The sequence below is a fragment of the Vombatus ursinus genome, unplaced genomic scaffold (genome assembly GCF_900497805.2).
Source record: "Vombatus ursinus unplaced genomic scaffold, bare-nosed wombat genome assembly UNPS02014779.1, whole genome shotgun sequence".
NCBI lineage: Eukaryota > Metazoa > Chordata > Mammalia > Diprotodontia > Vombatidae > Vombatus > Vombatus ursinus.
In genome coordinates, this window is record NW_020954557.1 from 12,702,894 (window position 1) to 12,729,463 (window position 26,570).

General features: G+C 37.3%; 1 protein-coding gene across 2 annotated transcripts in view; it reads right to left on the reverse strand.

The window, feature by feature from the left end:
* The window catches only part of PLCL1 (phospholipase C like 1 (inactive)), a 419,773-nt gene extending 400,315 nt beyond the window's left edge, over positions 1-19,458 (reverse strand). The window contains exon 1 of one of the 2 annotated variants that reach the window (XM_027865656.1): positions 18,491-19,389. In XM_027865656.1, the coding sequence (XP_027721457.1) occupies positions 18,491-18,736 (246 nt within the window). In that variant the 5' untranslated portion in view covers positions 18,737-19,389. Of the gene's footprint in view, positions 1-18,490 lie in introns of both variants that reach the window. The other variant, XM_027865657.1, reaches the window with a different exon arrangement.
* Between the last annotated feature and the right edge of the window lie 7,112 nt (positions 19,459-26,570).

Sequence of the window (26,570 nt, forward strand, 5' to 3'; positions counted from 1 at the left end):
TGTGTGTGTGTGTGTGTGTGTGTGTGTGTGTGTGTGTGTGTGTGTGTTTTGTAGTTTAGGATTGTGGTGGTGGTTGTCATTGCTGTTACTTTGGGGTGGAATAAGGTGAAGAGAGAAATCAAAGGAACAACAGTGAGGTCTTTCCAGAAGAGAGAGTAAATTACAGAATAAAAGCATTGGCAGACCCCTACTGTAATATGAATCTTAAATAGAATCTTTAATTAGACTTCAACAATATCTCAGTCTATTTATTCCCTAATGACAACCTGTCAGAAAGGAAGGAAATGTCAGAAAGTTTTCCTTATCTGAACAATGATGTGCTTAAATTCCTAAGGTCCCCTCCAGCTCTATCTATGATTTATTATATCTATGATTTACTTTTCTTATCAGAAACCAATTGTCAATTTTTCTGTAACATGGTGAAAATGTCCTGATGGGAGTTAGAAAACAAAAAAAAAACTCAACTTATTTCTTTCATTATCTCTATCCTTAGAGTTGGCCCCACAGAGCTGAGGCAAACTATCCTTTAGCACCCTCTTCTCTCTCCCTTTCGTATACCAGATACCCCTTCCCAACTGCCTATTCTGTTTCCATTCCTACTTTCTGTCATAAACCTCTAGCTAAGGGTTAGCTGCTAATTGCCTAAGGCAGCATTTCTCGAATTAATTTGGCAAAGTCATACCTTAGGGCTTGAAGTATATTAACTAATCCATAAGTGCTAGTCTGGGAAACTTAGCACATGAAGCATCCCCAGGATAAAGGGAAGTTGGAGATATTTTGCAATAAAATAGAAGACATTAAGCCAATTTACATGCTGAAAAAAGGATGTAGATAATACATATTTTCATGTTTAACATATTTAGAGGAAGAGATATGGCTAGAATTGTTTGTTTCTTTTTCATGGGACAACTATACAAATCACATTCAATACCAGAGTTCCATAGAAAGTGATTTGGGGGCTATTGGCTTATGGTATTACTCTGCCTCAGGTATTTTAATAAAAGATTCCTAAAGACTGAAAAGTCTTAAAAGTTCCATAAATACCGCAGGCCTCCCTCTTCCCCAAAGTAAATTAGCAGTGGTAGGATTTCAGATAGAATGTTTTGTAAGGAGATATTTTTAACTAGGGGGATTTTCACACGTCCTTGAATTCATAAAACAGACATGTTCTAATAACATTAAGAGAACCGGCACTGTTTGTCCCCATTCACTGCTGGGTTCAAGTTCCAAGTCTTACATTTACTAGTGTAATGGTTGTCCCAAAGCCCACTGATATGAAACATTATTGATAGAGATGAAGGCCCTGCCGTGTGTGAGGGGCAAGGTGGCATTGGTGAAAGACGAGAGAGCTCCAGCCTTCACTAGTCCCTTTTGAGACATTCCAAAGGCTAGTCCCTTTTGGGACTTTTCAGGGCCAGCCCTCCTTGGGCACTCATCAAGGTCTGAGTCTTCTTTAAAAGTACTTCTTCTAGTCACTTTGGGCATTTCCAGCGTCTAGCTTCAAGAGGGAAGATGAAAAAAGTCAAATCCACTTCAGGTTGCTGAAGGAAAAGATTCTGGAAAGGCATGAGAGGACTGGCGGATTCCAACACGTCTCTGTTCCCAGTTTGTTATTCCAGATACTTCAGGGAGTTTTGCCCTTAGATGAGATTCAGGACCCTTTTTCTTGGTTGAGCTGAGTTAACCCACTCCTTCATCTGTATTGTCTGGTATGTATTCTCCTATGTATTTCTTCTCTGATTTCCGTTTTGCAATGACTTGGATGTGTTTTGTTTGGGGATTTTTGTTTGTTTGTTTATTTTTGCTATTTCCTACATGTTTTGATTGAGGAACTGGTATTTTGCGGTAAAGGGGTCAAGTCTTGAATATAGAGCTTGGGATCCCCCTTTCCCCAAAATGACAATAGTCAGAAATCGGATGGAACCTGATCATATCTATTTAAGGGAACAGATAGATATAATTCCAGTGCCCTCTCTCTCTGAGGAGAGCAGAAAGGCCTCCTGCCCCCAATCTCCTGCTTTCCCCCCTGGAAAGGATGAATGTCTCCCTTGGAGAAGGGTGGGGGTAGAAGAGGCTAGAAATATCTGTTCTGCCTCCCTTTGAGCTACACTTTTTTGCTACACCATCCTCATGACCATCTGTAAATCCCCAACCTCTATGAACTTGAGCTTCCTCATCTGTAAACTGAGGGGAGGGGAGAGTTGACCTTTCAAGTCCCTTCCACTTTTGCCTTTGTGTGAATCTATAACACTGATCCTTCTGACTTGTAAGTTGATTAAGCAACATGGTGTCCTCCCTACTCCACTCCCTATCCCTGTCTGGCTAACACCCCTGCATGAAAATAACTGACTAATTAAACTGCACTTTCAGGTTTGCAAAGCATTTCAGCTTATTTCCTCTAAGCCTCACAGCAATTCTTTGAGGTAGGTACTATGGGTATTTTTATCCTCTTCTATTCATATGAAGAAACTGAGGCTCAGAAAAGTTAGATGACTTGCCCATGGTCATAGCTAGTAAATGCTAGAGGAAGAACTTAAACCCAGGTCTTCCCCACTACAGCCCTACACTCTATCCACCATGCTACATTGCTTCTCACATTACACAATAAGGATGAACCCAGAGTGGACATTAAAATGGAAAAACAATGATATCAAATCACCTTGCTAGAAGAAGAAAATGTCTAGGAAAATGCTTTGCTAAAGAATCCACTGACTTTTCTGAGGTGGGCTAGGTTTGCAAATGTTGTACTTTATTTTGGCAGAGCAGAAGGTAAAGAAACCAAAGTCTGTCTCCCTTAGTAATACAATAAAAGAACTGCAGGAGAATCATTAAACCTGACATGTAAATGTCCCTGAAAGGTATCTTACAGTCCCAATAGCATCAGACCAATCTGCAACAGATCTTGGCTTAGAATTAAACTGACAGTACTACATCTCAGCAAATTTCAAACCTGAAGTTTCCCTGCTAGACAAAATGAAACAGTTAATATTAATAAAACAAAGTAACCTTAACTGTTACCCTAATTCTATGATGAAATTATCCACTTGAATTTCCCATATATTGACTGGATTTCCAATTAGCAAGAAACTAGAGATTGAACAAACATATGAAATAGGAATATGTCTAACATACAGTATCTACTAGCTCTCATCAATATTTCACATTTCTGGAAGGCACAAGCAGTAACTCCCAAAATACCTAGCATAGTGCTAAGCATAGCTGTATATATTTGGCTGGGGCTTGGGAGAGAAATCCAAAAATAAAAGAAATGTAAGCAGCTACAATACGCTAGCTTTATCCTATGTGGTTCATATCGAAGTATATGCCTGGCACTCTTCATGGAAAAAAGATCATACAAACCATACTTGCATATAGTAAGCATTACACAAATATTTGCCAAATCAATGAACATCAACACTGATCAAGAAGGTTAAAATGTGGCAAACCACCGCAATCAAAATTATACTACTACAATATTAAGCTTGCTTATTTTGTAAAATTTACATTTTGTGAGATGGACTTTCCAGAAGAGATTCTAAAACAAAGGAGTAAAAATCAAATGCTTGTTGCGCACCTGCAATGTAGGAAGTACTGTGCTTAGTACTATGGGAGAAGGGATGAAAAATGAATAGGACACCATATTTAATGTCAATCTAGAAAGAAGGAATAAGACAAATACACAAGTAGATAAAATAAGAGATAAAATATGCTATGTGCCAAACAAAGAGGTATGAGCAAAATGCTATGGGAAGGTAAAGAAAGGAGAGACTGCATCCAATTGGACCTTCTTATGGGTATTAAAAGATGTGAAGAGAGTTTAAGTCTTCCACACTCTGTTTCCTACCTATCTTCCAGTCTAAGTTCTTAATGCTCACCAAGTACTCTTCATTCTAGTCCAACTGGCCTGGTGTCTAGAATCTGTATGTGACATTCCATTTCTTGCCTTCGCAAAAGTGGTAGCCTGTGTCTAACTAAGATTGCACTCCCTCCTTACCTCTGCCTCACAGAATCCTTCACTTCCTTTAAAAACAATGATGATAATAATAATAATTTAATAACCTTAATATAGGATTTAAAGTCTGCAAAGCACTTTACAACTATGATCTCATTTTATCTTCATAATAACCCTGTGAGGTGGGTGATATTATTATTGCCATTTTGCTGATGAGGAAACTGAGGCAATAGAGGTTAAGTGACTTTTCCAGGATCACCTATCGGACAAGTATCGAGGCAAGATTTGAACTCAGGTCTTCCAGATATGAGGTCCAGCACTCTATGCGGTATGTCACCTAGCTGCTCAGGTACTACCTCCAACACAAGGCCTTGCCAGATCTTCCCATTTAAAAATACTCTTACTTGGTATACATTTTGCATTTATTTACCTCCATACATGCCATTTCACTCAAGTGGAATGTAAGCTCCTGAGGACAGAGACTATTTCATTTTTGTCTTTGTATCTGCAGCATCTAGAACAGAGATCCTTTCACAGAGTAATTAAATAATAAATGTTGATTGAATTGAATCAAACTGACAGAGATGGGAAGAAAAGTATTCAACACAAAAGGGGAAAAGCATGATATATATTCAGGAGTATATTAGGGAAATAAGGACAGATGAGTTTGGAATAGCAGGCTGAGGTAATTTTCTAGAGGAATCTGAACTTCATTAGGTGGGCAATGGGAATAACTGAAGATATTGAAGGAGATATGACCAGAGCTGTGCATTAGCATGATTAATTTGGCTGTGGTATATAAGATTAGAGAGAAGCAGCTTGATGGAGTAGATAGAGAGCTAGCCTCAGTCAGGATCAGGTCCCACCCCTGGCACATGCTGCTTTAAACTCTCAGTATTCTAATTCTCTATGATTCTAAATTGCAGAGATTATGCCAATAAGAATTGATAGAGAATTTCTTCATCTGCAGGTTTCCTATACAAATGAAATCCTAGGCCCAATCTCAATCCATACCCTGTGGAGGATTGGAAAGGGGAGAACCTGGAAGCAGAGAGACCCTCAAGCAAGAGAAAACTAGAATCTCAACTAGGAATTGTGAAAATTCGAATAGAAAAGAGGGGATGGATGAAGTGATGACATGGTAGAGATATAATTTACAACATTAGGCTTCTGACCAAACGTAGAGAGGGCAAAAGCATAAAAGTAATGAAAATTAATCCAAAGTTTTGAACCTCAGTGACTGAGAAAATGAGAATGCTCATAAAAGAAATAGGGAAGTGAGAAGGAACTGATGTGATAAGTTTGCTTTTGGACATATTTAATTTTGGGCAAATGAAACATCCTAATGTTAATACCCTGGAGGCAGCTAGAGCTCAGGAGTAGAGTGGCACTCAAGAAAAGTAGAAGACTGGAAATATTGATTTGAGATTTGTCTGAATACAGGTGCCAAGGGAGTAAATAAGATTGTCAAGGGAAAGAGCATATACAGAGGGATCCTTGGAGAAAGTGGGGGGTGGAATTTCTTTTTTAAATACTCCTTGGGAAAGTTTCAAAGAGCCATTCTTAGAACCATTTATTTCTGATATGTTGTTTGCTCTTCAAGGTAGCAAAAAAGAGAATCTGTTGTTTCATCTATTACTGTTTAGCTTCAAATCACTATGAACATAATGAATACAGCCCTCTTTGACAGTGAAAACAAACAATAAAACTAGCATTGTAAAATTTTCATTAACCAAAACCCAACCATTAAGGCCCTAAAATAACTGAAATATGGGGAATTACACTTTTTAGGAAGAAGCCACAAGTGATAATAAAATAAGTTAATAAAAAGGATTCCATTTTCTTGAACAACAGGCTGTATTCCAGAAATAGTGAAAATTGAGTTAATCCTATATCTCAATTGCTTTATAATGAGAATTAATGTTCAGAATGACCATCTCCAGTGACTGTAAGATGTTAAATCATCAAAGAAAGCTTTAATAATGCTCATTAAATGAGAAAAATTTATAAATACATTTTCTAAAGTCATTATAAAAGGGCTGAAACAAAGAGAGTTCTCAGTTAAACAGGAATCACAAATAACCACACTTATCTCCTCAAAAAAATCTCTCCTAATGTCACTATTGCTACTAATGTCATTCCCCTAACAGAGGTCTTAAGATAGTATGTTTTATTTTCCCCAATAGCAACCATATTGCATAGTCAATAATCAGAAAATTTGGATCTGACTCCAACCTCCAACAAACAATAGTGATGTGACCATGGATAAGTCGCTTAACCTCTTAGTGCCCAAAGGCACTTCTATATAACCTTATAGTATAGACAAACTTCTGACCTGCCTAAGTCATGGGTGTTTTCACAGCAGGAACTATCCAACTGGGTGCAAACACTGTTTGGAAGGAATTAACAACCAAAAAGTTGTGTTGGTATTAACAAAGGCTAAATTAGCATGGAGGAAAATGTAAAGTTAAAAATATACTTTATTCTTAAGATGAAAATAATTCAAATTATGTTTGTATTTTACATGTTATCAGCTGAATATGATTTCCTGACTAACAATATCGTGTTTTCAAAGTGATTATGAAATTTTAATAATATGTCAACCAAAACTTTTTTTCCTTTTAAAAAAAGATAGGGAAAAAAAGCAGAGGATTTTTCCCTTCCTTTCATGCCCTCTTTTCAAGTCATTTCCTTGCTCCTCCTTGGTCTGTCAGTCAATAAATACAGCATTTACTAAGCATTCATAAATGAGGATTGTTAATAGAACAAGCAGCGTAATTTAAATTTCAGACCTTACATTTCAACAGATAAATATATATAACTATCATAGATATCTACAAATAATATTACAGTTTTCAGAATACATGAATGAGACATAATGCTGACTTCATAGGCCCATTGATTTGGAGCTGAAATGGACCTTAGTGATTATTTAGTCCCAAATCCTCATTTTGTGAATGAGCAAACAGACCTAGAAAAGTCATGTGACTTGTCCAAGGTCATATAGGTACTAAGTAGCAAGGTAAGAATTTGAATCCTCTGACTCCAAATCCACCACTGCTGGCTTGTTATTCCTCTTAAAAAAAAATACTTAACCTGGAAGGGGACTACTAATCTTAAAAGGTGGCACAACAGATGGAGCTCTGGGCCTGGAGTCAAGAAGACCGGAGTTTAAATCCAGCCTCATATACTTACTAGCTATGTGACCTTGGGCAAGTCACTTAACCTCTATTTGCCTCAGTTTCCTCAACTGTAAAACAGGGATGATAACAATATCTACCTCCCAAGGTTATTGTGAAGATCAAACAAGATCAATGTAAAGTGCTTAGTATAGTGCCTAGCACATAAGAAGTCTTGTATAAATGTTTGCCTTATTGTTATCATTATCATTATTAAAATTCTATGAAAAATCTTACATTTGTGAAAAATGCTTATATCACAGATTCCCTTCAAAGTGAATTTAACCACCTACTACAACTCTGCCATTTTACATATGAAGAAACTGAGACCTAAGAAGGTGAAGTGACTTGCCCATAGTTGCACAGGAGGGTGACAAACCAAAATTACAGCCTGAATCTTCCATAGTTTATTCAGAACCCTCCACAACCAATCTTTCAATATTATCATTTTGAACTTACTTTCCTTCCAAGGAATACAAAGCATTTTACATTCACCTGAAGTAGGGAAGGAAAAAGAATTAGATGTGTTTTTGCAGATGGAAAAAACAAACAGAAAGGTTTAATGATTTGCTCTAGACCATAAAAAATGTTGGAAGAGAAACAAGGGCCAAATTTCCTTATTTCTGCTCCAGGGCTCCTTTCATGTATGCAGTAGCATAACTCAGGCAATGCAAAAGTACCAAATACAACAACAGGAACATAAAAAAGTCATTAGATACTGAAAAAGAGATGTTCAAATTGGGTGCCTTCTAACTCAGAAAGTCATGAATCAGTAGATGAAGAATACAGATCTCTAAGTTAGAAGACTTTTCAGGAAGCTTGTATGGAGAAGAAATAGATATATTGATTAACTCAGCATTGATAAGTGCTCAGGTCTGCCTTCACCTCATAGCTGCTCAACAAAGAATGGAAGTAAAAAATCCCTTGTTATATGTGTATGCCTTTGGGGTAAATGGGAGATTACTTCAGTTTTTTGGTAGCATCTAGTAGCTCAACTCTGCATCAAAACTTGGGGCTAGGGGGCAGCTAGGTGGTGCAGTGGATAGAGCACCGACCCTGAAGTCAGGAGGACCTGAGTTCAAATCCAGCCTCAGACCAAACACTTGACACTTACTAGCTGTGTGACCTTAGGCAAGTCACTTAACCCCGATTGCCTCACCAAAAAAAAATTAAAAAAAAAAAAAACTTGGGGCTAGCATTAGGTGTCATCATCAGTAAAGGAAAGTAAAAAGGACAGTGATCTCTCAAGACCAACAAAATAAACTCCTATGGGTAAGAAACTACATATAACAGTCTAGATCTCCTAAACCCATAAGTAGTCTCAGTAGATTTAAATATGTGCATAAATGTGTTTTATAACAAAATTCCACAAAAGTCATAAAATGAGTAGCACATTGCATAAATTCAGTCTTGTTTGGTTTGTTTATGGTAGTTTAAGGGCTATGAGGCCATCTCTTGACTGTTAGTACATCAAAACTGATTTAAAAACCAAAATAGGAAACAAAGGAGAAAATACAGGAGAACTCATTAGCCTTCCAAGACATTAACAGCTTCGAACACTAATTTGTTAAGTAAACAGATCATTAGGTAACTGTTTATCAATTGAATTTATCAACGTGTAGCTATATAACTACATAGCTCCTCTAAACTTTACTTTCAAGGTCTTTCTTTTAAAAAAAAATTCTCTGTGTGTGGATGGAAAGAAAAGTTTAGGTTACGTGCCTTCATTCAATCATTCATTTATTTGATAAATATTTATTAATCACTGTCAGCCATCAGAGCTTCAGTGATGTTTGTTACCAACTACCTGCCTATATCTTCAAAGCCTGGATGAATTATCCTGGAATTGATAAATTTATATAAGATCACAGCTTTAGAGCTGGAAGGGACCTTGCAGGCCATATAGTTCAACCTCTCATATTATAGAAGAAGAGCTAAGGCCAACAAAAATTAAATAGCACCGATGGGGTTAAAAGAGTACTTTCTCCTCAAATCTTAGGAAAAGCTCAGTACCATTATTTAAGAGAAGGAATAGGAAGTAGGTGGCAATCACAAGTGTGCTTGCTTTGATAGTAGACTCATGATTTCATTAATGTCAATGGTCTCTCCCCATGCAGATTACAAGCTCTCCATGCCTTTTCAATCTATACAATTCTTGCCATGTTTTTCTATGCAGCCTCCATGAAGGAATTGGATTAGAACCCACGAAAGGGATCAAAAACTAAAGAAGCACAATCCACAAACTACAAAACTTGTATCTGTATTAGTCCAAATAGTTTTGTTAACAAATAAAAATGTTATCAGTTAATTATATGAGTAAACTTCAAACCAAGTCCTTTTCTTTGGGATTATCATTCCTAAGAAGGAATGAGCTGGGCAGGAACTCTTCTAAACCAACAATCCCAAAAAAATCTATCATACAATTCTTTTGTTCATGAACAACAAAAAAACAAAAACACAAAAACTCAACCATCTCAAAGAAAACTTAGTTTCTCTCTCTGTCTCTTTCGGTCTCTCTGTTTCCCTCTCTCTCTCTCTCTCTCTCTCTCTCTCTCTGTATATGTGTGTGTGTGTGTATATATATATATATATATATATATATACATACACACACACATACATATACATATATATGTATATATATATACATATACATATATGTGTGTATATATATGCATTAAAAGACACAGAAAATTCATAATTATACAGTGCTCTTAAGTTTTACAGTTATTTCCTAAAAAAATCCATGAGCTAGGTATTACAAGTACTATTATATTCCTATTTTATAGATGAGGAAACTGAGACATAAAAAGGCAAAGTGTGTTACCCATGGTCACATGTCTAGTATCAAACCCAGGGATCAAATGAAGGTTGCTTGACTCTGAAATGACTTCTTCCTCATGAAAATTATTTTAAACCATGCTTACATAATGACTTAATCAATGATCAACAAAGAAACTTATTTATAATTATACTTTTCCATTTTAAAAATCTTTTGTCTTGACTGTCTTCCTACACTTGCCAATCTATAGTAATGAACTAAAAATTTTTACTTTTTCTGTGCCACTTATGATTAGAGGAGAATTTCAACAATAGGAAAATCAAAGTATTTAAGCTATTTTCAAGGTGCCGTATTCCCAAATACTGCTATGCAGTAGAAAAGTAAATATGTCTATTAAATTAAACATAAAAAGGAAAGCTACATAAATCAACAGTAAAATTTTAATCATACCATGAAATTTAATTAATTGCATTATAAATTTAAAATAAAGGAACTGTGTATATTCCCTTTATTTTTCACTGGAGTTCATCAAATGCAGAATGAAGATTCTACTTTCTAATTAATTTTCTTTATTTTCCTGAGTCCAAATCTGATCTCAGATACTTACTAGCTGTATGACCCTAGGCAAGCCACTTAACCCTGCTTACCTCAGTTTCCTTGTCTATGAAAATGAACTGGAGACAGAAATGGCAAACTATTCCAGTATCTTTGCCAAGAAAACCCCAAATGGGGTCACGAAGAGTTGGACACAAGTGAAATGACTGAACAACAACAACGAAAAGTCAAATTAGAAGGTTATTTTTAAAATCATAGGGTTGTAATTATCATTGCACTAGAATGATGGTTCTTAAACTTTTTCATCCTGAAACCACTTCAATACAACAAAACAAAGCTTTCCCCCCTCCCCTCAAAAAAACCTACCAACCCACCCACTCTTGTGAGCTATTATTTAAAAAAAAAAAGCCACCAAAAGCATTTCCTTACTAACCACACTAGGAAGTTCTATCTATCAACAGAAGTTACATTATTATTCCTCCTCTAAGTTTTCCCCAAGGTTATGGATTTCCCCAAATTAATGTTTCTCATCTGTCACAGGGAGATTCTAGCAGGACAAAGGCAACATCTGTGTTAATGAAATCTTTGCCTTCCTTAAAGTCTGTGAAGGAATTAGTTTTTGGGACTTTCCACTAAGCAGAGAACTTCCCAGTTTTTCATAGATGGTTGACAATTAGCAATGCCAGATAGACTGTTAGCCAAGTATTCTTTTATCTTGACAATATCCCACAGAATTCAATGAATGATAAACATTGACATACATCCCCCTTTACAAATGGAGACAGAGATAATGTCAGTTTTGTAAGGTCTCTCTGAGAAAAACCTAAATTCTTCAGTGAAGTTTTAAATTAGTCTTGGAAAATAAGAATGATGCTCCCCAACTTTGAAAATGTATGCAATTATAATTATGTAATCTTCATATTAAAAAGTTTTAATCAGTTAAAGTTTAAAATAACTTGGAAAGCTGGTGTTTCAACAATATAATGTAGATGAAGCCCTGTAGCTACTTCCTTCCTCAACGAACATGTTGATAAGGAGTGTTAACTACTTAAAATTATTTGCCATTTGGTCTGAATTTAAAATAATGAGTTCTTCACAAAATGTCTGAGATACATAGGACATAAAAATATAGTTTATACAATAAGCCTCCCAATGCAAGCAGTGATAATTCTTAAGTTTTGTTCAAGGCAGTTTTTAGATTTTTTTTGAGTCAGTATAAAAGAAGTAACAGGGGCAGCTAGGTGGCACAGTGGATAGAGCACCAGCCCTGAAGTCAGGAGGACCTGAGTTCATATCCGGCCTCAGACCAAACATTTGACACCTACTAGCTGTGTGACCCTGGGCAAGTCACTTAACCCCAATTGCCTTAAAAAAAAATAAAAAAATAAAAGAACTAACAAAAAAAGTATTCTGGCTTTAGAAATCAACCAAAATCACACATCTTTAAAAGTTACTACATTATTTCATTTCATAAATATGAAGATTAATTATTAATATGAAGATCATATACTTGCTTATTCAAAACCACTATAATCTCATCAATTCAGTTGTTCTTTAAAACCATGAAGAAAACAACCCATCCAGGCCTGCCATCTTGTGCAGCTCTGGCCTATTTCTTCCTCTAAGTTTGACACAGGAGGTCTACTCAACATTCAGGAGGCACTCCTAGCTGTTAGACTATACAACATAATTAAACCACAGTACTTACTCCTTACATTCTTACTTAAGTTTTCGAAGTTAGGGAGCATCATTCTTATTTTCAAAAACTAATTTTAAACTCCACTGAAGTTCTAGCCCAATACTTCATCATAGCATAAAGGTGACCCTAGATTCTTTTTTCCCCAAGTTTTTAACATTTTTATTTAAAGTTTTGAGCTTCAAATTCTATCCCTCCCTCCCCTTGACCTTCCCTGAGACAGTAAGCAATCACATGTAGGTTATACATGTGCAATTATGTAAAACATTTCCATATTAGTCATTTTGTACAAGACTCAAATAAAAGAAAAAATGAAAGAAAGAAAGTGAAAAATAGCATGCTTCAGTCTGTATTCAATCAATACCAGTTCTTGTGCCAGTCAATGAAGTACATGGTCTGGCAGATCCTTTCAAGCTGGAAAGGCATCTAAGTATGGGCCCAGTGAAGAACTGCAGGACTGTTTTTTGAGAACTACCCTCAAATAGTTTGGAGAGGCTCATCACCAGGTTAGCTTTGAGATAACTAGGTTTTTGGTCACAGCCACTCTAGAAGACTATGAACACTCAGGTCAGTGGAGGAAGGACTCACAGGGAAGAAATCACAAACCCTTGAAATATTGATGTAATTCTAAATTTAATTATGCCTGAGATTATCTAAAAGACTAATCTCCCTAGAACAAGTGTTCTTAAACTGGGGAGGAAGGGAGAGGTAAGGGGAAGATCCATGAACTTTCTAATATTTTGATAATTGTATTTCAATATAGTTTCCTTTGTGATTCTGGGTATTTTATTTTATGGGTTTAAAAAATGTTATTCTGAGAAGAGGGTCATAGGTTTTACCAACCTGCCAAAGACAGCCTACAAAAAAGTTTAAGAATCCCCATGCTAGAAAGACTTCATAAAAGAAATCACTGAATTCTCATCTGATATTAAAAAAAGAAAAAAAAAGTTCCTAAAGTCTGTCTCAGGGGGCATATAGCAGGGAAAAGTTAATTCTCTCACAGCTTTATAATAATTAGGAAAGCTTTATAAACCAAACAAGCTTATCATTCTAGTTTTGTGTTTTAAAATTTGTTTGCAAATCAGCCTGCCTTCTTCCTGGAAAGAATAAAAGAAATTAAAATTGTAATTTTCTACTTGCCTAGAACTAATTGTTATTCTTTTCAGGTGAATGGGATCTTGGTTATTTATAAAGTTAATTATTGTTTGAAATTAGGTAAAACATTGGCTCAAGCTTGGAAAAACCTTTGTTACAATGTTGTACATTGGTACTTATAACAGGAGCTAACTTGTAATGTATTATTAATTTGTGGTATTAATTAATTTGTTATAATTAATTGGAGCCACTTATATTCCAAAAAAAATTTTGTGTAATTACAAATAGACCTTTTGTATAATAAATCCTTATCCTTAGATCCTTAGAAGAGTTTCATCATAGTAATAAAAAGTAGGCATGCTCTCATCAGACTACCTGGGAGAGTCCAGGATACACGAGGGGACACTGAAGTAATAACTTTCCTTCTTTTAGTCCCCAACTGATACGAATAAATATATTGTTTGTCAATCAAAATGCTTACATTCTTACCTGTGTCACAGCTTTTGTATTATTGCTAACCCTGAAAAAGGAGCTAGTTTAATGTTTATAACCATTAGAGGAAGGTAGATGGTGCCATGGAGAAAGTACTGCAACTGGAATCAGGAAGATGTGATTTTCTTATTAGCTATGTAACCCTGGTGGCCTCAGTTTCCTCATCTGTAAAATGGTGATAATAATAGCACCTACTTCCCGGAGTTGTTTTAGGATCAAAAGGGAAAATATTTGTAAAGAGCTTAGCTCAATGCTTGGCACATAGTAGGTGTTTAATATTGCTTCTTTCCATTAAATGAAATAGAGGAATAGGAAAGTCCCTTGTGTCCTCATATTGTTCTACTCCACAAGACTGTAGCTAGCCTGTTCTATGAGCAAGAAATTGTACAGTAACTCAGAAGGTAAAATATGTGTTGCTCTTGATGTCTTCCTATATTGATATGCCTGAGGTGTGACTTAGCAAAAAATGTCCAATTGACATTTCACTATGCAAAATCTAATTACCGGCACACCTACGTGGCACAGTGGATAGAGTACCAGCCCTGGAGTCAGGAGGACTTGGGTTCAAATTCGGCCTCAGACACATAACACTCACTTAGCTGTGTGACTCTGGGTCAGTCACTTAACCCCAATTGCCTCACCAAAAAAAAAAAATCTAATTACCTATTTTTCTCCATTGTGAAAAGTGGGAAGACCACAAACTTAATTTCAGTATACATTTAACTACTCTTCCTGCTATTGCTTCTATTTTTATAATCTGTAGATTTTTCCCAAGGAGAAAAAAAAAAGGACAATCATAATAGTAGCAATGGACACCTTAGCAGACACTCCTAAATCCCCTTTTAGCAAAAGATCTAAAGGTTCTTTACAAACTCCTAACTAAATTTAATTTCCCAACACCCTTGAAAAGTGGCAGAGAGAATCACTTCAGATATGCACCATGAAATATAGCTACTTCCACAATGGTATGGGACCATGTTTCTATAGCAATTCCAGAGAAAATAAACACTTCTGTGGAAATTGCTGAAATACATTCAGAAAGAGAATGGTAACATACTTAAAATTTATAACATTACATTGGAGAATCTTACTTGTCAGCTCCTATCTAATATTTGGCATTTCAAACTACTAACCATCAATTGACAGCTGATATCAACTCTTGTGTGCTCCTTTTCCCTACACTCAGTGTGAATTTAAAAAAAAAAAACAAACAAAGAAACAAAGACAAAGCTTCTTAGTGACCAACATCTCTAAAAAGTAAGCTCAAAAAGAGTAAACAAAAAATAGGGGAACTAGTAGAGAATGCAGTTCAACTCCGATATTAAACCGAGGAAAATCCAATACTCTACAGAGAGAAGACATAAGAAAAAGGGTAAGGGAATTTGGGAAAGGCTGCATGTAACTTTGAACTCTCAGAGCATGATGGAAAGATCTATAAACATAAAGCAATTCAATGTGACTTTTTCCAAATCAGAAAGAAATGTTATATAAACTACTACTGTGTTTCCACAAAGTATAGGTCAGAGTAATAGAAAAAGGGGTTTTTTTTCTGTTCACTGTAATTTGGTATGGAAAGGGAAAGAGGTTCTCTGGTTATTGAAATAGTCTCATTAATAACCCTACATTTTTGGATCACTGACTTTCAAAGAAGTAGCAAACAATTAAATGCATGAAAACTCTGCTGAAAATAGGTAATCTTTGATGATTCACAATTTTCAATGAAGATTGTTATGTGCATCAGTCATCACTAGGCTGTAAATATTTAAGATGTCATCTAATATAGTCACTGTTAAAATGTCAGAAAACCCTTTTACTATCCATTAATCCCAAACTCAAAAATGCAATTAATAAATTTTTTTAAGGATGTAATTTCTTCCAAAAAAAAAGCAAGTGCTATGTATTTCTCTAGAATCTAATCATGCCATGATCCCCAACCTTTCTCCAAAAATCTACTTTTCATTTAAGTGCAATGAAAAAAATAGGGATAAGAGAGGTCAGAGGAGCAAATGGTGGAATGTAAGGAAAGATAGAGGGCTGTAAATTTTTTCAAGCTGTAGGGATGGGAGGCTCTTTTGGTGGCTACTGAGCCACAATCCATCTAGTTGGCCTTAAAGAATGACATTGACCAAGACTTCTTAATTGTAGACTCATCTAGATACAACACTTAGATAATTAAGAAATTTCCAAATCAGTTTGATGATTGTTGAAATACCATGCCTATAAAACAAGAGCTTACCCTTCAATTTTACAGTATTAATTTAGGAGAAGCCACAACTTTCTTTGTCCTCTATTGCCCTTCAAACCTTAAATGTGATCCAGTTTGTTAGCATCACTGTGTATTAATCTATGTATACAAAAAGAGATCAGGCCTGATATTGTTACCTTCTTTTTTAGGTCATAAAAGCAAACTAAAAGTAAAAGAATCATTGCCCCACAGCTTTATTTTAGTTCCAGCATTGCTTTGTGTAAATTTAAGCCATCACCAAGAACATACAAGGCAGAGCATATAAAGGGCAGCTAAAGAAAAACAAACTTGTTTGCAGGAATTGGTATTTCTTTAGGAGCCTATTTTTTATGGACTGTTTCATTTTGCTTTTCCAACATCACAAAGCTATACTTCATAGTGGAGAGCGAGACAGGCTCTGAGTCAGGAAAGCCTCAGTTCTACCTTACACCCTACTGGCTGTGTATCCCTGGGCATTTAAACTCAAAGTGCCTTAAGCAACTCACTAATACCAAATTACAGACCAGTGTCGGATGTGCATTGATAAAGGGAGTGGCCTCTCTAGAAGATCATGGATCAGGAAACACCACCCACCCAAAAAAAACACATAATATACTGTACTGTATATTTTCAAATTTCTTGAAGATGTATGCTTCCTCAGCATATAACATTTAATATAAGAAGCTTAACCATCTAAAATATGAATATCTCCCCCACTAGTTTTAACTCCAAATTTATTAGTTTCAAAAGTATATATTTGATCAGTGGGTTTTTCTTGTTTGTTTGTTCAAAGCTTGACCTTTTTTCCTTCTTATTCCGGTTCGTAACCTGAATAGGACACTACCTCCCATATAATCACTGAACCACAAAAATCACTGAAACTTCTAGAAACTATTTATATCTGGTCCACACCACCCACTATTCTTTTAATACAGTACTCTCCTTGATGGTCTTAACCTTGCATGTGTCAGAGTACTGGGGAAAAAGAACAGAAACTACTTACTGCTGAGATAGATGTATTATAGGAGTAATCTACCCACACTTGTGCTGAAAATTCCAATTTAGATCTTGGAAAAGTGCCACTAGTTAGGTCCTGTGTACACTGCCTCAGATCTGAACATGAATCTTAAAAATGTGCGTTTATTTGAGCACCAACAAGATGCATAAGTGAAGAGTTCAAAATCAGCCATATGTTATCATCATTGACACTTTTTTTTTCCTAAGTAATGTCATGCTGACTCAAAGGACCATGTCAGCCAAGATCGATCTTAATCAAATATAGGTCTGCTTGCTCGCAGGCATTGGTTTTAAGAGGCATCTTCCAATTATGTTTGGTGCGAAGACTATTGTGGGCCAGGAAAAAAACTATCGTGGAATGATGCACCCACAAGGTGAAATGCCAAACCGAGTACAATCAAAAGGAAAATAAGATTGGGGGCGGGGAGAGGAGAGAGGAAGGTCAAAGAACCAAAGTATAGTCCTAGCTGTCCTAGCCACTTCATTTTCTTCCTCTCCTAGCCCCACCCCATGAACACTAGGGTTCCTACTAACCCGAAGGTAGATGTGAAACATTAAATTCAATAAAGATTGGAAGTTATAAAGACTCCAGACTCTATTTCAGCAGTCAAGGGGAACTCCAGAATTCATTAAGATGTCCCACCACCGTATCTTTGCTACCTGAGGCATTCTCCACTGTTTGCCCCGGGTGGGGGAAGCGGGGGGGAAGACACCACTTTTGCTTACTCAGGTGCCTGACTGGACTTTGCCTCAGGACTATGACCCACTCTCACCTCCTCATCCCTACCCCCACCCCCCACCCCCGCCTTGTTTTTTACTTCAAGGAAAAGGCTCTACAGATCCTGGGGCACTTCAACTTCACAGTAGAGAAAGTTAAATTCTGAAATTTCAAAGCCACTTGCTAACGAAAGCTATTCTTTCACTAGTAGGAAAATATTATACTTCACAAGCTGCTGTTCAAAAATCTAACCCTCTCTCTGAGATAGAGAGAACATAAAATGAAGTCTGAGTACCCATTTGAGACAAATGTTTATATGATTAATGTGCAACAAACAGTAATATTGTAAACAGAATTTATCACTCTTCTTCCTCCCCTACCCCCCACCCCAGACTCATCCAGATAGCTGATTTATGGAAACTTTCCGGAGGCTTGCAGGGGGGGAGGGGGGGCCGGGGGGGGGATATGGACTATATCCACACAATTAATAACAGTGGAGTTGGACTTGTCCTTCGCCTAATTGACAGAAATCAGTCGCTTGTAGTCAACGGTAGCGCCTATGAACATCCTGGGAGGAAGGAAGATTTGGTAATGAAGGGGGGAGGAGGGGGGGAAATAACACAAAACCTCAAGATGTCTCTAGGGATCCTGCATCCTGGCCCCCAGCTCCCGCCTGCTCTTTCCCAGGGCTGCGCTGCACTCCAGATGCTCAGGAAGGGAAGCCCGGGCATCACCAGGGACGGAAAGGACAACCCCACTCCCGGGCCAACAGGGACTTACCTTGATAATGCTACTTCGCCGAGGTGTCACCCGGGCAGCTTCCAAGAGACTAGCTTCGCAATCAGCTGCTGAGGTGCCTGCAGAGGCTGGCAATGAGAGCCCACTTCTGCGGTCCCTTCGGCGTCCTGCAACCCCCGCCGGTAGCCCTTCCAAGGATGCAGGATCTGGGCACACCTGAGAATCCTCCTCGCCATAGTTCACCTCGGATGAGGAGGGACCTTCTCTGCAGGTCGCACCTTCGGCCATCGTGGTACCAGCTTCGAACTTCTCCCGGGGTAGAGGGGGATTAGGAAGATCGGAATCCACCCCTCCACCCACAAGCAAACATGCACCTCAAAGCCGACCCTCCAGACTTTGTTTTCACTGCCCCGAGGCAGCCAATGCAACTTTCTCGAGAGGAGACATCACTCTGGATGAGCCGTCCATGAACTCCTTCCCTCGACGAGTCGGATTATAGAAAGGGGCGCGAGAGGGAGGCTGGGAAGAGGAGAGAGGAAATAAACTTAATTTGAAAGACAGAGGAAGATTAGGGCACAGAGAGAGAAAGAAGGACGAGGAAGAAGGGAGGTGTCGGGCCGCCAAGAAATGCTATGCAAACGCTTCACTAGCCACCAAACAAAAGACACCAAGGCGCCTGTTTCAAAGTGGCCTCCTGGAGCCGATATGAGTATGTGCCAGAGCGCAGAAGGAGCTGTAGCAAGCGAGCGCGGCACGGGTGCACCCCGCCCACCTGCCTTCCAGCGAGCGAGGCTGCGAGGGAACGAGAGAGCTAGCAAGGAGAGCAAGCAGGAAGTGGCTCGGCGGCAGCCTCCACCACTGCTCTCTGTTGTGACAGGGAGGGAGACTTGTTTTGACAGCCCGTGGGGATTGGCAGGCAGCTGGGCCTCTTAGGGGCCGAGCAATACCAAGGAGGGGGTCGGCGTGACCAATCCCCAATGGAGAGGGGTGTGACCAAGAGAAAAGAATGGAATGTGTTCTGTATTGGGAAGAGGTCCAGATGGTCTCATACATAACACTGTGTGTTACGGATCTGTGTGTGTATGTGTGTGCGCGTATGCAAAAGGGTGCTCCACACGTATATTTTGGGAAGTTTTGAAATTTGAAACGAGGTGAGAGATGAAACAGGCCGGGGTGGGGGGTGGAGAAGGGGGGTCGCGTCCATCTGCAAAGCAAATCACCTCCCAGGGGTGCTGGATGCAAATGCTTAAAAGCATCCATTGCCTACAAAAGTAATTTATGGGAGTGTGCTTGGGGGGGGGGGGGGGGGGAGGGTAGAGGTACCCTAGCCCTACAGAGGGGTTAATTTCAGCTTCACACATGCTTATTTTGAAAGTAAACACCCGGCAGAGATAAAATTGGTGTTACTGGAGAATTGTCAGTGCTTTCATGTGGGGGGGGGGGGGGAAAATACATAAAATAATTTCCTGCAAGTATATAAAATAGAATAGAATATGAATAATATTAAGAGGGATAGATAGTAATAGTAAGATAGAATATGAATAAATATGATGAATAAAGAGATCAAATATAAGAGTTAAGGCTAAAGAACTGCAAAAACTAAAGGATGCAGTAAGAATTATGCCCTCTGTAAAGGCACAAATAACGGAATTCTTCTGCTTACCTGAAGAACAAAGTGAGAGCTTTGCTCCCATTGTACCATTGTTCAGGTAAACTGTCTATGTAGAAAAATTGTTGCTCATACTTATGTCCAAATATTAGACCAGGCCCTCTCTCCTATTCAGATGAAAGGTAGCCCATATATAGAACTCATAGGAGTGAATTCCAAGCAGGGCTGTGCTAAGGCCAGCTCTGATTATTAACTTTTCAGTGTGAGCATTTATACCTAGGAAATCAGCAAATGCTACAAATCAGGGCTTGATTCACTATTTTGTTTGTTGTCTAGACTTAAGAAAGTGATGAAAGAATGTTAGTAATGTAAATTAAACTTAAAGTTTGGATGCAATTCCTTTTTTTTTTTTTTTACAGAAAGCTGATCTTGAACTTGGAACAACAGTTCCAAGTAACTTCAACTAAGGCTCTACTTATCCAACAAGCACAGTTAGATATTGCTCTAAAGAGGCTAAGAAGTCTAAAGAGCCTTAAAAAGTGTTGCCTTTTAATTTCCCTGATAAAAATCTGTAACAAAGATCTCTTCTTAACTAAATGAATAGGTAGATGAACAAGATGGTGATGGATCACGATAATGGATAGATAGATAGATAGATAGATAGATAGATAGATAGATAGATAGATCATTGTCTTGGGAGAGGAAACTAACCTTCTGGGCAGATTGATATTGACAGATGAATGGATGGATGGATAATAAAGCACGGTGCACTGGATAGAATACTAAGTTTATTTGAATCAGGAAGGCTTGGGTTCAAATATCACTTCTGAGACAGTATGACCTCTATGTGTTATTTAACCTCTATGTGCCTCATGCAATTGATCTACTAATGGAAGGAGTTCCAACACCTGCAGCTCCCCATGCTCATGAAATCTCACATCAAAATAATCTCAATCACAATATATAGATATAGATATCTATACTTTTAAAAATACATCTACCAAAGGGCCTAGAAAACAGAATCTCAGAATGGTGAGTTTGGCTTGCAGTAGTTACTGAAAGATCTAAGGAAGGCTAGGTCTATTCAAAATGACCTTGAAAATGAACATTTGGGATAAAATTTGTTCATGAACAGATCAGAAGCAAGAGAGAACTGAGAGATCTAGGTCCTAAGCATCTTAAAATTCAATATAGCTTAAAATCAGGAGTCATAATTTTCACATCAATATTTAGATTAAGATTATCAATATTTAGATTAAGACCCTAAATAGCAACATTCAATTTGAGAAATTATTTTTTTGAGATATTAGTTCCTGAAATTCTTTTAAGTCTTATAACTCTGGTCTTGGCTGCATACCCTAGTAGAATATGGACTGGAGCTTTGGGTGGCTTTAATTGCAGGATTTTCCAACTTTGGCAGGAGAAAGAAACAGAAAATTTAACTTTCTGTTTTCTTAAAAATATAAATGCATCTGACTAAGTACTAGAGCACGTAAGGATCTCTCGTTTTAGAGACAACATCCCCCTCTAGCTAGAACTAAAAGAAATGCAAGCAGTAGATTTCTTACAATGTGCTATTTGCTATAAAGGAGGAGGAAGGGAGGAAGCCTAGGATGAAAGTTATTTTGAGTTGAAATTTTATAGCTTTATTTTAAACTCTGTCCTAGTGTAAGTAAAGTCTACATTTTTTGAAGCTGATAGTGGGGATGGAGAAAAGGAAAAGGAAGCAAATAAAAAAAACACGCAAAGAAATTCTTAAAAACAGAACAAACAGAAGATAACCTCCTCCATTGGCCCATGGGATTGTCATCTTTCCAATCAATAAGCTCTCCCTAGGAATTTCAATTTTAAAAAAGTTTTCTTCTCCATCTTCATGACCTTTAAACTCACTTCAGGCCTTACTGATTAGGAAAATTATCCTCCATGTTTCCCCTAATTCTTTGCAAAGCTATTCAATTTCTACAAAGCTTCCGACTATTCTTGACTTGAAGTTAATATTTCTTAGTCCCTTGATTCCTTTGGCACCTATTTTTTCCTACAATATCCCAAGGAATAAAGCCTTTATCTTGTGTTGTGACCTTTCTTCACGTATGTGAGTGCACAAGCATTGCTACCACATCAATGTACCATGATGTTCACATTAGAATTCACAACAAACAACTTTATACAATATTGCAACAATAACAGAACTACAGTTTTGTAAACAATATCACCTTGCCACCATTTAAGGTCATTTTTTGAATGTTGATTGCTAGCTGAGCCATTTCCCTTTCTTCCATCCTTTCTCATTCCATCCCCACATCTCACAAACAAACACAAGCCACAAGTACCTTCACAACATTGAATTCTTTTCCAGGTCCATCTGCTTAAAAAAACATTGCCTAGTTCAGCCTACCTTAAGCAAATAGCCCAACCCTGACACAATAAATTTTAAGTATTATTGGTTCCCCACTTAAGTTTTAGAAAGGCTCTTCAAAGATGTGGTGCCTAGAATGCTACTCACAGATACAAAAAAGAACACTACTTTTTCTGCCTATTTTTCTAGAGAAGGGAACCCCATTTCTGCTACCCCCCAAGAATGAGGCAAGAGGTCCAGCAGTCCCATGTTATAATAGCAGATATGGACAAGGACTCTGGGTTTCACTTTCATCATCTGCAAAATTAAGTGAATATACTAGATGGCCTTTGAGACCATTTCCAGCTCTAGGCCTATAAGCCTGTGAATTGTGGCACAAGGGGAAATACATAAGATTAGAAGTTCAGAAGCCTATCTATCTTCTAGTTCCACTACCTAGGTAAGTGGGCATTCTCTGGGGCCCAGTTTTCTTCTCTATGAAATTAAAGGGTTGGGCTAGATGACCTCAAAGGTCTCTTCTAGCTCTAAAGTTTTCGTAGTACCTACCTGCTTGAAAGTTCTTGGAAGCACCCACTCCAGTTTAGAGTTTGGGGAAGAAAATAAGGGGTATACTGGACATAATCCATGTACAAATTTTGGGGAAGCAGATGTCAAAAAGGATAAAGAAAATGAACAGGTAGAATTTCGTGGTCTGAAATTTTACAGGCAAACTTGGCCCAAGAGGAATGAGAAGCTCAAGGAAGAAAAACTTACTACACAAATGCAAATTATTTTAATGAGGAAAAAAAAAGGAATAGATGCCTGAGAAAACTACATGACAAGGAACTCATCCACCAACTTAGATTTTTGAAAGACTTGCGCATGAGAAGGAAGAAACAAGTAACCAAGAAAGAATACATTAAAGTAGTACTATCCTAAAAGAATAATGTCAGAAACATTAAAACTCAGAACAAAATGAAGCTGATGATAATTGTTAAAGACAACAAAGAGGTCTTTAAAAAAAATCTTTGCTTGGAAGGCATGAAATGATAACAAACACAGAGAGAAGGCAGAACTACATTTCTCCGATTTTGTTTCTATGTTTTTTACAAGCGTCTGAGTGATTAAGAGAGAACAAAATTGTTAATAGAGATTTAAAACTCAAGATAAGTGAGGACATGGCAAGAAAGTAGCTAGCTATACTTAATGAGTTCAAGTCACCAGATTGGGATGAGGTACAAATGGCTGAGTTCTGGTTAATGATTTTTGGAAGACTGGGTAGAACAGGAAAGGTGCCACCAGAATAGAGATGGGCAAATGTTTTCTTGATTTCTTTTTTCTTAAAAAAAAGAGGAAAGGAAAGAAAAGGAAAAGAAAGGAAAAAAGGTAAATTCTTTAAACTGTAAGCCAGTGAGCTCAATTTCAATTTCTAGCAAAAAAATTTTAACACATTATTAATAAAGAGATGGACTTATGAATAAAATTTTACAATTTCACTTCCTTTTTCTTTTTGCAAGGCAATTGGGTTTAAGTGACTTGCCCAGGGTCACACTGCTAGTGAGTATCATGTGTCTGAGGCCAGATTTGAACTCAGGTCCCCCTGACTCCAGGGCCAGTGCTCTATCCACTGTGCCTCCTTTTTCTTTTAATAGTGTTACTAAACTCATGGTCCCAAAATAATGCCATTTCAGCAAAGTTTTTGGCAAAGTCTCCTAAGATATATTTATGGATAAAATGGAGAGAAACGGGTAAGAAGTTAGTAAGGTTAGGTGGATAAGGAACTAGTTATGTGACTAACCCCAAAGATTAATGATTTATGGACAAAGGTCAACTTAAAAGGAGCTCTCTAACAGAGGGCTCTGGAGATTTGTCCTTCGCTCCTTCTGTTCCATATCTATGAAAATCACTTGAATAAAAGTGAAAATGGTATTTCTAGTGAATTTGCAGCTGACACAAAGCAAATAGGGATAGTTAACATTCTGGGATTAAAACAAGTTTCAGCAAGTTAGAATGATAGACTAAAATTAATATAGTGAAATTAATAAGAATTTGTATATAATCCTCTACCTGAATTAAAAAAATATAATTTATGTAAGAAAAAAGATAGCAAAAGCACTGCCAAACAACAGTTTGTGTGGAGGAAAAAACCCTCAGGTTTCTAGGTTTTGGGGGGAGGAGTTTTTTTTTTTTAGTGAACTGCAGGTAGCCAGAAAAGGAAGACAATAATTCTGCTACATTTCTCTCTGTTCAAAAGACATCTGAAATATTATATTCCATTCTAGGATTGCATTCTAAGGACATTAACATACCGGAACATCTCCAGGACAATATTTGCTTCTCTAGTCCTGTAAGACTTCTATACTATGCTGAAAAGACTAGAAATCATATTATATGAGAATTGGTTGAAAGAAAAGTTTATCCTGGGAATACTTAGGGAGTGTGATAACTGTCCTCAAGTAATTGAAGGACTATCACATGGAAGAGAGATTAGATTTGTTCTACTTGATCACAAGGATAGAATTAAGAGCAATGGGTAGAAATATGTAAGAAGCAGATTTTGGCTTGTTCAGCCAACAATCAACAAGCATTTATTGAACCTTATGCTGGGTTCTGTGCTAGACTTTGGGGACAAGAGTATCCAAAAAAAAAATAATCTCTACTTATAAGGAGCTCATATTCTAATGGAGGAAGCAAATACATTCAGCTCTTATAAGTTCTGTGGGTCCTTATCACAACTCCTATTCACAGAAAGTTATTCTTTCAGAGGAAAACTTGCTACCAATAACCTCCTGAAAGAAATCCCAAAATGAAAACTCCCAGGAATAGTATAGCCAAATTCCAGAGCTCCCATGTCAAGGAGAAAATATTGCAAGCAACCAGAAATAAACAATTCAAATATCATGGAACCACAGTCAGGACAACACAAGATTTAGTAGCTTCTACATTAAAGGATCAGAAGGTTTAAAATATAGCGTTCCAGAGGGCAAAAGAGCTAGGATTACAAACAAGAATCACCTACCCAGAAAAACTGAGCATAATCTTTTGGGGAGGGGGCAGGAATGGATATTCAATGAAATAGAGAACTTCCAAGCATTCCTGATGAAAAGACCATAGCCTAATATAAAATTTGACTTTCAAATACAGGACTCAAGAGAAGCATAAAAAGGTTCACAGGAAAGAAAAATTAGAAGGGATTCAATAAAGTTAAACTGTTTACAATCCTACATGGAAAGATGATACTTGTAATGCCTAAGAACTTTATCATTATGAGGGCAGCTAGAAAGAGTATACTTAGAAGGCATGAATGTGAGTTGACTATGATGTGATAATTTTTTTAAAAATTATATTAAGAAGTGAGAAAGAGGAGTGCACTAGAAGGGGAAAGGGAGAGGTAGGAGCAGGTAAATTATCTCACACAAAAGAGGCACCAAAGAGCTTTTACAGCGGAGGGGAAGATGGGGGGTGGCAGGGAAAGCATGAACCTTATTCTCATCAAAATTGGCTCAAAGAGGGAATAACAGAAACACTCAGTTGGGTATAGAAATCTATCTTACCCTACAGGGAAGTGGGAAGGAAGGGAGATATGAGAAGGTGAATGTTAATAGAAGGGAGGGTGGATTCGGGAGGCAAGTAGATTGGTGGTCAGAAGCAAAACATTTTTGAGGAGGGACAGGGCAAAAGGAGAGAGAGAAAGGGTAAACAGAGCAAGAAAGTAGGATGGAGAAAAATACATAGTAACTCACTATTTGACAAAAACTTCTGGGAAAACTGGAAGGCAGTTTAGCAAAAACTAGGCGTAGACCAACATCTCACACTATATACCAAGATAAGGTCAAAATGGGTACAAGATTTAGAGATAAAGGGTGATATCATAAGCAAATTGGGGGATTATACAAAAGTTTACCAGTTAGAGCTGTAGATAAGGGAAGAATTTATGACCAAACAAGAAATAGAGAGGATTATGGGATTGAAAATGAATAATTTTGATGACATTAAACTAAAAAAGGTTTGAATAAACAAAACCAAATTAGAAGGAAAACAGAAAACTGGGGGAAATTTTTTATAGCAAGTTTCTCTGATAAAGGCCTCATTTCTCAAATATATAGAAAACTGGATCAAATTTATAAGAATACAAGTCATTCCCCAATTGATAAATGGTCAAAGAATCTGAACAGGCA